The 15,039-nt window shown below is 47.5% G+C and overlaps 1 protein-coding gene across 1 annotated transcript; it reads left to right on the forward strand.

Annotated features, from left to right (window-relative positions):
• The first annotated feature begins 1,187 nt into the window (after window positions 1–1,187).
• Window positions 1,188–14,682, forward strand: LHX8 (LIM homeobox 8). The gene is made up of 9 exons (XM_042031020.1): window positions 1,188–2,001; window positions 3,773–3,934; window positions 4,149–4,307; window positions 7,061–7,182; window positions 8,608–8,828; window positions 9,363–9,466; window positions 11,983–12,078; window positions 13,139–13,322; window positions 14,077–14,682. Exons 2-9 carry the CDS (start codon window positions 3,854–3,856, stop codon window positions 14,151–14,153), a joined length of 1,044 nt encoding a protein of 347 aa, XP_041886954.1. The 5' UTR covers window positions 1,188–2,001; window positions 3,773–3,853; the 3' UTR covers window positions 14,154–14,682.
• The last annotated feature ends 357 nt before the right edge of the window (window positions 14,683–15,039 follow it).

Consider the following 15,039-nt stretch of genomic DNA (forward strand, 5'->3'; position numbering starts at 1 on the left):
AATCAGTGAGGATGCAAACTCACAGAGAGCAAGCCTGAGGGCGCTGGCTCGGTTCTTCCTTCCACAGCCCAGAGAGGCTCCACAGCCCAAGACACAGCGATCTACAGATGAAAATTCTCTTGATACTTGAAGGTGTGCAAACACCCAAGTAGTGCAAAGAGATGGTTGAGACAAGAGAGGGGCCCTTCCGGGGAAGTGAACCTTGTCCCGCACGGGTGTGGGGCTTCCCTCTCCGAGCCGTCCCGCCTCTCCGAGCTCTCCTGCCAGCAGCTGCTGGGGGGAGATGGGGTGGCGCTCCGCTGAGGGGACTGCGCGTCCCCGCGGTCCCTACGGCCCTGCGGCGCGCCGCAGCGCCGCGCCCGTCCCGCCGGCAGCTCGGAGGGACCCGCCGGGCGGGCGCTGGGATGGCCCGGTCGGGCACCGACAGCGCCATGCCCAGCGGGACCCGCCGGGGGTGGGCACCCCGCCCACCGCGGCCGTGGTATCGGTGCCCGTTTTTCGTAAGCTGACCACGGCGGCGGTATTAATTTCTTACAGAACTTGTTTTAACGGGAGAACCGGTGTCGCTGCAGAAGACTCCAGAGAGAAGCACCCAGCCGCATGCACTTGCAGCACGGTGCAGTCTCTGATGAAGGAGTCCGTATGCCAACACCCTCTCGTTAAAACAGCCCTAATTCCCCGCGTTCAGTATTTTCTTCGTGCTGTGTCATGTCGTCAGATATTTAAGAGATCTCTCCTATGTGCAGCTGATCAGCGCTCCCACCTACATACGTCCTGGCATTACTCTTGAGAGAGGGGAATCAGAACCAGATGCAGTTCTCGTTGGAGGGTCCCGCCGGAGACCCCCACTCTTCTCCTCTCAGCCTCAGTAGGATCAGGCCAGGGCCACCCTGCCCGCCCCCGGCAGGCTCCCCTTCCCTTCCGTCTCTCTCTGCCGAGACCACGACGACCTGCCGCGGGGTCCTACCCGACGCCCCAAAAGGGGACACATACTTCCGATGTGCACAGAGACGGCAGTGGGAGAGCAGGGCGCACAAGAGTCGGGAATTCTCTAGAGCCTGCGTGTCCACCCGTTTTCATTTCTTCAGTAAACGATGCAGAGAATGTTCACTAAAATATTGAGGGCGTGTAATTTAAGCAATGAAGTTTAGACTGGACTTCGGAGAGATAGGTGGTAAAGGTGTACGGGCCAAGCACGGGTGCATCCCGAATAACCAAGCCCATATACTTCCCACGTCCACCCTGTACACGTTATCGCGTTTCTGACCGCTTCTCAGAAACAATGCTTCTCTCCAATTAGATCGGCAAACCCGCTCACCTCTTGCGAAGCCCCTCCGGCCATAGCAATAACCCGGATCTGCTGACGGACTGTTCTCTGGGCGCGTTTTCCTCCTGACTCCCCGCACCTCCCGCGCCCCGGGGCGGCCGACACAGCCTGCGGCTCCGCGCAGCCATCGGAGGGGCCCTGGCTGAGCCCCGCCAAGCACCGCACCCCCGCAGTGCGTCCCCCGCCCCGCCTCCGCTGAGACCCTCGCACTGCGCGGGGCTGCTCCGAAGCCTCGGGGCGGGCGGAGAGACCGGGGCGGCCAGTGCAGCGGCACCCGCTCGTCACCTGGCGGAGCCGGATCTGGACACTGTAGGAAACATGGAGATCTCCCGCACGCTGGTTTTCCTCCAACACCGCGGTATGAATTACCGCTGCTCGTAATCTCACGATCGCCACGGGAAACAACGCGCAGATTGACTTTGTTGACTCCTACCGCTGTATTTCCAGCGAGAAAAGGCGCATAGGAAGGAGGTTATTTCATAGAACTCTAACCCGCAGCCCTCCTCGGAGCGCGCACCAACCTCATTAATTAACTCGTTGAAAGCGCAGGAAAAGGAACGACGAGCCTCGACGCTGCTCCCCGCCGCGCCCGATCGCCGCGTCCGGGCTCACCACGGGCTCTGATCACGGTGGTCCGGCCGCACCGCAACGCATCCCTCGGAGCCCCCCGCCAGGTGCTCATTTTCTGTCGTGCCACCTGCGACAGACGACAGTAGTGCTGTCGTGCCTCTGTCGGTCACGCATAGGGAGATCCGCGCGGAGGGCGGGATGGGGGCTCGGCAGGATCCGCGCTGGTCCTGCTCGGAGCCGAACGCTCCGCTCCGCCCCGCCGCGACCCACGGGGCCGCCCGAACACTCGGCCGCTGGCGCCCCGACCTGCACCTCTGCGGACAGGGAGCAGAGCCCAAGGGGGAATCCTGCTGCGTGGGGGGGGGACGGGGGGGCCAGAGCGCGGCGACGAGGTGCGGTTACCGGACGCTCTGTGGGGCAGCAGCCCGTCGCCTGCGGGGCGGGTGGTCGGGCCCAGTCGGGGGCAAGCACACCCCGGCCCCTCGGGGGAGACGACAGAAAACCGGCTCCGGGCCAGCATAGGTGTTGGCCGGGGCTGGGCCGGGGCTCCCAGGGGCCGGCTTTGTCCGTGTTTCCTGCCGCCGCTCGGGGCTCTGGACGCCGGGCCGGGCGTCGGTCGCGCTGCGCCGAGCCACGTCACGGCCACCGCAAACCCCAAAGCCCTTTTGCCTCACTGAGGCAGCGGTGTCAGGAACACCGCGACTGAATGTCAGCGAGATTCTACCCAGGGTTAGATTGGTTGAAACCGCTGGACAAACGAGTGGTTGACGGGACGTCCCGGCTTTACCGGGGCTCAGTACAGTTACGGTTCCGCAAGATCGGGGCACGGGATTTGAAACAACGTTCATGTTTTTTAGAGGGAGAACAATAGAGGGCTTCTCCTTTCACATAGCTCCTCAAAAGCAGAATTCTCTTTTATCAAATCCATCATGTTTGTAAACGTAGGGGCAATTGTCTCAGATCACTTTACCGAGGCTCAACAACACGTCCTGCGTCCATGGTGAGGCAAGGCTGAACCACAGAGGTGAGGGGAAAGATGGAAACTAAACGACAACTTTAATTAAAAGCAGCTGGCTGGTTAAATACGTGCCAAGAAGCAGACACCCGGTTATTTACCTCATCTGCGAAGGACAAGATGCTGCTTTATTCTCCTCTAACGTCCCGAGAGCACCATCAGTGTTTGGTGTGAGGGAACTCTGCGGACAAGATTTGTGGTCGTGGAGAAAGGGTGCCTGTAAGCCACAGCCTCTCCGCGGAGAGACGCCAGCTGGTTCTGCAGGTAGTGAGGGGCAGCCAGCCTCCTCACCCTCTGCTCGCGGCGCCACCGGGACACGGGTGTTAATCAGCAGCACCTGTGGGAGCTCAGAGACGGAGGAACGCTTTCGCAGCTCAGGTCCTTCTATTTTAGCTAAATGACAAAGGTCTTATTACTAGATTTCGGAGGTGCAAGCAAGAGGCGAGGTAGTGAGACGGGTGTAGGAGCTGTGAGTTTGAGCTATAGGAATTCGCTTGGGCTTTGGGATTCAAGAGCGTGGGAAAATCGCTCCTGTCACACGGGCTCTCGCTTTCCTTCGTGTTTGTTTTCTTCGCTCACAGGGAGATGTAACTGGAACTTGTGCTTAGACTGGGGTAGCAGGGGGGAAGCTGTGGCAAAAGATAAAGACAAGTGAGGGGGTTCTCTGGGGGGGGGGTTGTTGCTGGGTTTTTTGTTGTTGTTGATGTTGGGGGGGGTTCCCTCCCTCCTCCCCTCACTAAACCCGCACGGGCTCGCTGGTGGAGATAACGGCCCCGCCGCGCTGGAAGGCGGGTTCTGTGCAGGAGGTGAGGCCAGCGGGGCAGGTCCACCCACTTGAAAACAAAACTTTTTTCCTGCAGGCGCTGAGAGCAGAGACCGGCGCGGGGTCCCCGGAGCCGGCTCGCCGCCCGCCGGGGGCTGGTATGCGGTAGGGTAGGGCCATGTATTGGAAGAGTGACCCGATGTTCGTCTGCAGGCTGGAGGACAAGGACTTGCCCGCCCTCGGCGGCCCTGCGGAGAAGGTGCGCGGGCGGGGGGATGGCGTGGCTCGGGCGCCGGGTGCGGCTTGGTGGGTCTGGTGGTACCGGGCGTAGCGCTTCCGCTGGCTCCCGCGGACACCGCGACTGCCGCCAGAGTCCTGGCGGGACCCACAGGTGTCGGTGGGCCAGACCGGGCCGGCGCGGGGCTCCTGGGGGGCGGTCGGGCGCTGACCGCGGTCTCCCTGCCCTCTCGCAGGCCAGCCCCGCAGCAGCTGACGAGGACTCCTGCTCTTCCTCCGCTGCGCTGTCGCCCTCCTCATCGCCGCGGTCCATGGCCTCAGGCTCGGGCTGCGCCCCCGGCAAGTGCGTGTGCAGCAGCTGCGGCCTGGAGATCGTGGACAAGTACCTGCTCAAGGTAAGGGTGCCCGACCTGGAGCCCCCTTCGTCTGGCGACTCTCCCTACCTTCGGCGTCGGAGGGCGGCCCGCTTAGGGAGAGCCTGCCCGAGCCACCGGCAGTGCCCGGAGAGCCTCGGGGAACCGGGCCCGCCGACATCCCTCCGGGTCGCCGCATCGCTACGGCTCAGCCCTCCCCTCCCCGGACGACGCGGAGCTGCCGCGGACACGGGAGTGCGGAGTCCCAGCGCGCTTGTTCGCGGTGTTCGGGCCAGAGAGGGAACCCTAGCTGCTGTCGGTGTTTCGGGTGACGCTACTGGCGCTGCGCTGCGTGTTCCTGACACGCTGGGAGAAGCGGGGAAAGAATTGGGAACGGGCGGTCCCGACCGCGGTGACTCCCGCGCGCTCTCGGTCAGACGGCGGCGCGACCTGCATTATACTGAAGTAGGTCTGGGGGGAAGGTTGTGAATCTCAAAGCCAAAAGTGCCTCTTTAGAAATGTGGAAATAAATTACTCCTGCAAAAGGTGGTCAACTAATATATTTGAAGGAAACGAGCTGCGTGCATGCGGAGCAGCTTTCTTGTCTTAGCAATCAGGACCGAGCAAGATAATTTAAAAACAAACACAACTAAGTAGCTTTAAACATGAAATGTTACTGCAGGGGGGAAAGGAGGGAGTTTATTCGCCTTTTTCATTATAGCCGTTAAAATTATTCTGGGTCAGACTTTTGCCGTCTTTCCTCTCATAAGTGAGAGTAACAATTATGGCAGAAGTCGGTTGATTCCATCACCCTTAAACAAAATTGTTGTATACTTGCGAAGGATGGTGGGTGACACCCCTGGAAGCATATCTGTGGTGTTATTAGATCGTCCACTTAGGTCTTGGTTGAGGTGGAGAGGTCCAAGGAAAATGTCTGCGGGGGCTAGTGTTCACTTAAAATGGGGTCGGTGCAGGAGCTGCCACGGATCCCTGGTCCGGGTGACCCCGTCCCCCTTGCAGTAGCCTAGGCTGGCACAGAACGGGCGGGTGGACAAAGAACAGAGCTGACTTGAACTCTGTTTCAGTTCTCTGAACTCTCGTGACGTTTTGGCAGCTCATTTATCGTTTACTGATCACTGCTGTCTCCTGTCTGAACAACCAGGATAACGGGACTCGGAGCAAAAGACCTCTAAATTATTTAGCCTTGAGTTTAAATTAGCTGTTACTGCTTCTTGTGTAGGCAGAGAGGAATCGATGCTGGTATGCTACTGTCCAGCAGCAGCAGAGCTTCCAACTTTCAGCCCTGTCAACCGACAAGTAGGAATACGGACAAATTACATCAAATGGACTATTATGGAAGCTGCTGGTGTCCCGCTCTTTGGAAGAACGTTGGTTTCTGAAGAAGAGGCAGTGGGCTCTGAGCGGCTGGGATGTCAGCTCACGTTGTGCAGAGCTGCGTGGGCTTCTCTTGCCTGTGCCGGGGCTTGGTGTGGACCTGGGGAGGCCCAGAGAGTCTTGGCACGGCAGGACCGGTTGCGGGGCAGGCTCAGTCTGGCTCAGCGCTGCCCCTCTGCTCTGTGGCTCTTCTGAGAGATGGCTGGGAGGGTGAGTTTGGTAACAGCTATCAACTGCAATCAACAGTTTCATATATTGTGGTGTAAACTTGTCAGCATATGGGAAGGTAGCTGCCAACAAGGATGAGGGTTAGGAAAGCATTGGGCAAACTGCAATGTTACAGCCTGAAGAATGACTGAAACGGGTGATTCCAGTGTGAGTGTTGGGGTCCATGCCTTGCTTTCACTGTGGTTTGTTTGGCTATGCTCTGATGAAAGGCATATCCTGGATTACCTCAAATCTGCTTTGCCTTAGGTAATATATCGGCTGTTTGGTATGAGATGAGAAATTGGCTCAGTGGAAAAAAAAAAAATCTAAACTTAATCATTATTTGGTTTACAAAATTCCTCCTCTACAGCATGGGATTATCCAGGGGATCATTACTTAATTTTTGTGGTCACTGGGAGTCTTGGATTGTCAAACGGTTTACTTAGGTGATGCGCAATGTCTGCACAATTAAGAGTTCATTTTATAGGAAAGCAAAAATTAAAATAATTGCTCTCATTTTATTTATTTTGTATGCCCCAAAATGACATGTAAGTTTTCAAAAGTGCTGATTTCTGCTGAGTTCCATGACTACATTTAGTTTTGCTATGGGCATTTGAAAGAAATATCGAATTTGCTATTAAAACACCTGCTGCTGTTTTGAAACTCAGATGCCATTCACTAATTTTGCTTTAACAGAAACGTGGCAAATGGAGGTGTGATTAATGGTGCATTTCTATTTGACAGACTTTTTTTTCTGCCTTCAATACTCATGTTTTAAAATTTTAAATAACTTTGCAATGTTTGGGGGTTTTTTAGGCAGGAATTTATGCAGACTAGGGAAAAGACGTGTAAGTTAGCTACCTTCCCAAGGTCACATAAGGCCAAAACTTGCTCTTTAACGCTGTGAGAACAGAACTGGACACAAGTATCTGCATGGAACTTGTATCTCTTGCTTCTTCTCCTACTGCTTTTAATTACAAACCCATGAAAGCTTATTCTGAAGACATGCATCAAATTAGTTAACCTTCAATATGAATGCAGTTCTAAAACATTTTGCACTCAAGATAACTTTTTCTGTGAATCAGGATGCATAAAACTTTTGGCCTGGTCTGGAATAAAACAGGGTTTGTAAATATAAAATGTAATATTGGTAGTACAAGCATTGAGGGGTATTTTTTGTTGGGTTTTTGCAGGTAAATGACCTCTGCTGGCATGTGCGCTGCCTCTCATGCAGCGTTTGCAGAACGTCCCTGGGAAGGCACACCAGCTGCTACATCAAAGATAAAGATATATTCTGCAAACTTGATTATTTCAGGTATATTATCCAGGAATATAATTTATCAGATAACTTGTTATATTTGCTTGTTACTTTTCACTTCAGCCATAACTGAAATTCACTTGACTGTCTTTCTTTTTCATTTGCTAGGTTTATTTTCAGCAGTTTAAAGTTTTTCTTGAGGAGGGACTTGGGGAACCCTAAGTCTGTGTAATGTGACTGCCTGCTAAGTCTCCCCTCTGCCCTTCCCCTGTTGTGCATAGCTGCTGTATTTATACCATCACTGACTTGTGTGTGCACCGAGGGAGAAAAAAGTCAGAGTCCCTGTCACAGTATTGTTGTAAAGCTATTGTATGTGCAAAGAATCATCCTTGGGTAATGCTGGCTGAAAATGCAATGCAAATTGAGATTATCTGTTTGGAGTAGCGCTTTACTGGTGTGGGGCTTAAGGCATCACAAGGAGCTGCAAAATCAACCCAGAATAAACCCCATGTTATTTAAAAGAAGGTTTCAACAGTTATACTTTTCTGTGATCAATTTGATTTAGAATGTAATTTTTCAAGATTACAGGCTAATCTTGCAAGAAAGAATATTATTTGTTTTGGCAATGTAGTACTCAGGATGCAAAGCCTTTGATCCAGAAAGCAGCAAAAATTGTTGCTGTTAATTTTGATGTGATTGCTAATACTTCTCTAGTTTGATTGCTAGACCAAACTTTCTGGGCTTCTCAGCTGTGCAGTGAATAGATTGCATCAGACTTGACTAGTTGGATGCAGAGTGGGAGGAGGCACGCTGAGTGCTGTAAACTTCTGGAAAAACGAAATCTTGTGTGACTTGAAAAAAATTAGGGTCTGCAAAGATTTTCAGGACAAATTCTTATCTAAATAATCAACATATTTTGGTGGCTAGTCTCCTCTTCAAAGAGAATTTTTCTACTGTAATAATGTAAATACTTGCAGATTTTTTAGTTTATTTAAAAATCATAATGTGATGCAAATTGAGGAAATAACTATGAAGATACAGGTTTCCCCTCCTTCTGCTGAAGATGCTCAAAGATTAGTGAAGGGAGATGTAGCTAAATATAATAGTTCAGACTACCACTAGAGCAATGTGAAACGCATTTGAATAATTGGAAGAATTTTGAACAGCCTACTGTTTCCATCTTTCAGCTTTTAAGAGTAAGTATCTTTATAAAAGGAATGATGAGGAGCTATGAATTCATGTAGCAGTTAAAATGCTTCCGTTTTGCTCTTTGCGTTATGAAAATACTAACCTCTGTATTCCAGTTGTGTCTTGCCTTAAGCTATCAGACACAAACTTGCTGACACTTTTTGCGATGCAAACGCAGTCATGCCGTGGGTCTCTGCTGCGCTGCCACAACACGGTCACCTCTAATCCTGCCGGAGCTTCGCTTTGCCCGAGCCGGTGTCTAACTTCGCCTCCTGGTTGCCGTTCTCATTGCAGGCGGTACGGCACTCGCTGCTCCCGCTGCGGGCGGCACATCCATTCCACCGACTGGGTCCGGCGGGCGAAAGGGAACGTGTACCACTTGGCGTGCTTTGCATGCTTCTCCTGCAAAAGACAGCTTTCAACTGGAGAGGAGTTCGCTTTGGTTGAGGAGAAAGTCCTTTGTAGAGTACATTACGACTGCATGTTGGATAATCTGAAAAGAGAAGTTGAAAATGGTAACATACTGCTTTTGTTAAGAACTATGTTTGTGGTTCAGATTTAATTAAATTGTTGGGGTTTACTTCATTTTCCTTACTAAGAGATAATTGATTTTACTAAGACTGGAAGCACAGGTTCTTGAATCAAAAGAATGTGAAATTATTTCATGTTTTGGGGGCAGTTTTGGTGTGGTTTTTTGTTTGGTTTGTTTTTTGGTGTTTGTTTTTTTGTTGCTGTTGTTGGGGTTTTTTGTTGTTTTTGTTTTGGTTTTAGTCTGTATAACTTGTTTTGTATCCTAAGGAAAAGAAAGCAATAGCATATATTGTTGATGAAATATCATGCTAGATTTATTTCTTTCCTCACTTGCAAGGGAGTTGTTTAGGGCATAATGTGTTATGGTGCTGGATCAATTTAACTTTTAATAGAATATGGCTTTTATAAGCTGAAATTCCGCTGACCCAGTGCTGTTGGTTATTGTTGGAGAACAATCTGACTTAAAACATCATTGTGAATGTTTAAAAGGCAGCGTTGTTTTCTTTTTAATGTTTCAGGTAATGGCATTAGTGTGGAAGGAGCATTACTAACAGAACAAGATGTTAATCATCCAAAACCAGCAAAAAGAGCTCGGACCAGCTTCACAGCAGATCAACTCCAGGTAGAGGCAGTGCTACAAACTTGTGTAGCTCAGGTTTATGCAGAATATGGGTGCTGAACCAATAGAAAATTTTAAGCATATGGGGAAAAGAAAAGCTTGAGTGGTTTAAACTATTTAATAAACTATCAAGACACAGCATGTTTCTGGAATTGTTTGTTAGTTTCAGCAGTTTAATATGAAATAGTACTCTTCAAGCTCTTTATTTCCCTGGGGGCAGATGGTAATTCTGCAGAGTGGAAACAAAAAGGTGGTTCTATTTTGATTGCTTGATGAAATCTATTTAATCAGCCATTTATATCACTAAACATAATAAAGACAAAGTATTTTTCAGATTATGTAATGTGAAAAGTTGTACTAAAGATGGGTACTGTATGTGATTTGAAGACATGAATAGGATGGAAGCTGGAATTGTTGTAATGCCTGCATCTCCCCTGCTTTCTAGGCTTCTTGTCCTTTTGTTGCCTTGACAAGAGTTAACTCCTATTCAGATAATCCAGAGCTATTTCAAACCATTTAAGTTAGCTTTTTAGGGAAAAACATTAGGATAGGGCCAGCTTCCAACGAAAGAGGTGATGGTGAGACAAGATTTAGAGGTTTTAACCTGTAGTGAGAAGGAAGCTGTGACTTTCTACCTAATCCCAGCTGCACATCCTTGCCTTTGGTTTAACAGGTCTTTGCATTTCTGGTCACAGCATGAGTTCTGTTTCGTTGGCCTGTCCTCTTATTCATGGTGAAAGCAGTTGAGAAACTCATGTTGAGGTGTAATAATGTATGAGGTGTTAAAGTAGTGCTATATAAAAGGGCATGGGGTCATTCAAAGCTTGGGTTCCTATTATAGTCATGACTGGAGACAGAAGGTGCTGTTAACACAAAACAAGCATGTTAGCAATAATCCAGCCAGGTGCAGAAGGGCAAGGGCTCTGAACATTGAGCTTGAACTTCTGCAAAAGGGAAGTTTTTTCCCCAGCAGTAGCTGAGGAAGGGAGGCGGGACCAGCCAATAGGATGGGAACTGTATTCAGGGCTTCTTCCCACCTCCTGTCATTGAAACTTCCATGTTCCCTTCTTCTCCTGTTTAAAGTAGATTGTAACATACTTCAGCAGGTGTTTGAGATCTTATGGCCTCTTGTTATTTAATGATACTTTCTATCTGCTTGTTGCACCTCTATACCTATCCTTGAGGCTGCTGTAAGACTTTACTTCCAACAAGAGAAACACTGTAGGGATAAGTGGACTGTCAGAGTGGCAGCATGCAATTATGCGCTGCACAAAGTACTTGTACAAAAGAATGTCCACATTTTTTTTATGTTTTAGTTCTGTAGCACCTTCCAGGACCTAAAGGGGGCTCCCAGTCATCTGGAGAGGCAGTTTGGACAAGGGCCTGGAGTGACAGGACAAGGGGGAATGGCTTCCCATTGACAGAGGGCAGGATTAGATTGGATGCTGAGAAGAAATTCTTCCCTTTGAGGCCAGTGAGGCCCTGGCACACTTCCCAGGCAAGCTGTGGATGCCCCATCCCTGGAAATGTCCAAGGTCAGGTTGAATGGAGCTTGGAGCCACCTGGTCTAGTAGAAGGTGTCCCTGCTCATGGCATAGGGTTGGAACAAGGTGAGCTTTCAAGGGCCCTTCCAACCCAAACCACTCTGTGATTCTATGAAAAATCACAAAAGTAAATAGTTTCTGAATGTGGAATGAATAGTAGTCTGAATCTTGGAAGATGAAGCCAGGCAAAATTTGCTGGGTCAAATTAAGGGTCAAAAATCCAAAAATGAGAAACTAATGGTGTGAAATTGCTGAAGATACCCTGCAGAAATCCACAAAACCTTACTTTCATAAACAGGGCAAATCCTTGAAGCATTTGAAAGTCTTCAGGATGCAGGCCAAATTGACATCTACTTCCTCAAAAAAAAGGTGTAATTTATATCCTCATGACAAGTGTTGACTTCAATTTTCTGTAAAAAGATGAGTAACCAAACCATCGAAAAGGACAGCCAAGGTGAAGCCTCTGTTTCTTGGGTTGGTCAAAGGCAAAGTTGGTTAAAGTCTTCCTAGTTCCTGCATCCTCCATGGAGATGAAAAGAAGATCAATTACTCCATATAACACTGACAAGTTCAGAGTGGTGGATTATGGCTCATGCCTTCCTTATGTTGTGGTCTGCTGCTATAGCTGTTTATTGAGCATATTTGAGTTGCTTTGCAGTGAATTTTCTCCTACGGCTCTTTTAAAGCAATCTTAAAGAGCACCTCTTCCAGTTTTCACTACTGCCGAGCAGAATCCATTTTTTTCATTCCTGGTAAATGTCACAGCTCAGTTAAGCATAGCAGCGGGCTTGTGCTTTGGCTTTGGGGGATTTAAAACAATTTTTTAAAATGTATTGGGGACTCTCTAGGTACTAGTGATTACAAAAAAACCCAGTTTCCTGAAGAGAGACAAGGAGTAGTACCATAGTCTGAGAAGACTGTCAAATGTGGCTTTCCACACAAATGCTTCTGCAATCTCATATCTTGCTTTTTCAGGTTATGCAAGCACAGTTTGCTCAGGACAACAATCCAGATGCACAAACACTTCAGAAACTGGCAGAAAGAACAGGCTTGAGCAGGCGTGTTATACAGGTAACAGTGTGATGTTACTTGACTCACAAAGTCTGGTACTCATCCATTGGAAATGCTCAATCACAATTTTCTCTGAGGTTATTCTAACATGGAAAAAGATTTAATCTGTTTTAACTTCAGACAAAAGGAATGTTCAGGAATAGGTCTAGAACGAGCATGGTAATTTGGAAAACTTGCTGTATTCCTCTTGCACTTGGTGTGGGGGATTAAGTCTTCTAAGAAGAAACTTCTCAGCCTAAATAGTATAGAAATTGGCACTATGCCAGTTATTCCAAATATGTATTTCTGTTTGTAGTAGTCTGTTCTTAAGACCTGCATCTTTTTGAAAGTGTCTTGTGGTATGACACATTAGGAGCAAGTGAATATCTAGTCATTTGTTCTAGAGAGCAGAGTTCAAATAAATGCCCATGTCAGCCAGAAATGAAACACAAACTTGCAATCTTTGCTTGAAGATGTCTCTCAGAAAACATATGAATGCTTTTTTATATGTAAATGTGATTTTTAAAATATAATATAAATTATATGTTAATACAAATAAATTCTGAGTTGCCTTGGCTCATTCTAACCTGGAAGACTGACAGAGTGTTTCTATAGAAATGAGGTATTTCACTGCTGGAATCAATCCTTAAAAAAAAAAATCTTGCCTGCTTTTCCACGTGAAAAGGCAAGTGGGTATCCTATGAAAAACATAGCTTTGCTGTCAGTAGGGATCAGGCAGGGAGAAGACTGTGTCTGGGATGTGGTGAGGGGTGCATTCCAAGCAGAGCAGGGCTGCTGGTGATGTTGCTTGGCCTGGGGGGCCACCGGCCCCGGGAGATGCCTAGCCCCTTGCTGTGCCTGTCCCTGTCCTTGGTGGGCTGCTTGGTACTGAAAAAGTGTTCCTGACTTGACCACACTTGTAGGCTTAGAATGGATATTTCTCCATTTGGACTGTCAGCACTGTGTCAAAGGCCCAATTAACTATGTGAACTCAGCTTAAGATAAGCTCCAAGGTTGTTGTTGTTGTTGTGCTAATATTGAATGCAATCTATCAATGTGATGAAGTTTCCCTCCTTTTCAGGTGTGGTTTCAGAATTGCAGAGCACGCCATAAGAAACATGTAAGTCCTAATCATTCATCTACTGCTCCTGTCACAGCAGTTCAGTCCTCCAGGTTGTCTCCACCCATGTTAGAAGAAATGGCGTATTCTGCCTATGTACCCCAGGATGGGACTATGCTCACTGCTCTGCACAGCTATGTGGATGGTAGGTATAACAGCTTTGCTGGTTTTGTCCGAGTAAAATCATTATCAGCTGTAGCAAGAACAGTTTACCAAGTACTGATTAAAGAAACCTAATGGATTTATAATTTCTAGTAGTCTCTATAGGATATATTAATACTGTACTTGCTATCTACACCTCATTAAGGTGTATAGCCCTTCACTGTAATAGCATGGCTGAAGATCTGAGTATGAAGACAACCATTTGTGCTTCTTGCAGACTATTAAAACAAGAAATTAAGTACATATTTAAACATCTACTTCACGTATTTTAATAATGCATAATCTAATGAAAACTGTTTGCCACCTGCTCCCTGGCTTTTATCCCATGGGCTGTGTGAGTATGCTCAATACAGCAAATTCTCTGAGAGCTTCAGCTTCCCTCACAGTAACACACAATGGGAGAGAGGGGGAGAGCGTGGTGGTCAAAGATTTTTTCAGTCATTGTTTGTCTTATGAACCAGCAAGTCAACAACTTTGTCTCCTATTTGTGATTAGGAGGAACTGTGAAGGTTTTGGGAGAACCAGGCTGAGCCGCATGTGTGGCCTGAGCTTGTTTTCCTCCAGAGCAGAGGTGTTAAGGTGGGCTGTGGGTGGAGGAGTGGAGATGCTGGGCTAGGAAGAACAGAACATGCTGCAGGGTTGGGACAGTGAACTGTCATTATGCAGTGGGATTTACTGATTTATAATCTTTTGCTACTTTCAATGAAGTTGACTGGTAAATGTTTCTGTTTTTGTAGCTCATTCACCTACAGCTCTTGGACTTCAGTCTTTGCTACCCCATTCAATGACACAACTGCCACTAAGTCACACCTAATTCCTTTTCATTAGAGATCTAAACTATTAAAGATGTAACCTTAAGTCATAGTGTATTGAAAATATCATTGGAAAGATACTAATGTTAACTTTTTATTTAACACCCAAAGCATTTTCAAGATAACTTTTGCTGCCCAGGTATGTATGTCTATTTAGCCTGCAAGACACTTTTACGGATTCTGCATAAGTAACTATTACATTGTTTACAAGCCTTATTAAACACCTTTTTGTACTGTCTGGAAGTAGTCCATGCTAGTTATGTGTGTGTGTTAATTTATTTGTCATCAAAAGAGCACTTTGCCTAGAAGAAAGGACTGACAATTGTGCAAAATGTTTACAATTCTTTGTGAAATTGTAGTTTATCATTAGTTTGTATCTGTAAGTTATTGCTAAAAGTATTACCTGTATTTGAGTTGTATACAGCCTATATGTTAAAGCTTATTTCTGTGAGTTTACAAAAATAAATTTTGGTTGCAAATATTTTCAAAAAGAACTGAATAAAGTTTCTGCTGTAGCATGCCAAGCAAAAATGTTGCTGTGTCTATGGCTGAACTGTGATCATTTGTCAAGTGCTTAACTTGAATCTTCAATTTTAAGAGAAAGTCCCTGATATACTGAGAAACATTACACTGAAGTCCTTCAGGAGGGCTGATACCCATTTCAATTGATAGTAAAAATCATTTCATGGACTTAGATGGGTCTTGAAACACTCCAAATATGTGCTATACAAGTGGGTACATGCAAAGCAGTGCTGCTTCTGAGGGTGCACACCTCGAGGGGAGGGAAATTGGGGATGTGTAGGACAGATTTTAAACTGTGACTTGCCAAGTGGAGAACCTAAAGTCACATCTGCTTTAATATTTTGAATCTTTCTTATTTCAGCTTTT

The sequence above is a fragment of the Corvus kubaryi genome, unplaced genomic scaffold (genome assembly GCF_017639235.1).
Source record: "Corvus kubaryi isolate FWS band 111438036 unplaced genomic scaffold, C.kubaryi_AGA036_p1.0 37334, whole genome shotgun sequence".
Classification (NCBI taxonomy): domain Eukaryota; kingdom Metazoa; phylum Chordata; class Aves; order Passeriformes; family Corvidae; genus Corvus; species Corvus kubaryi.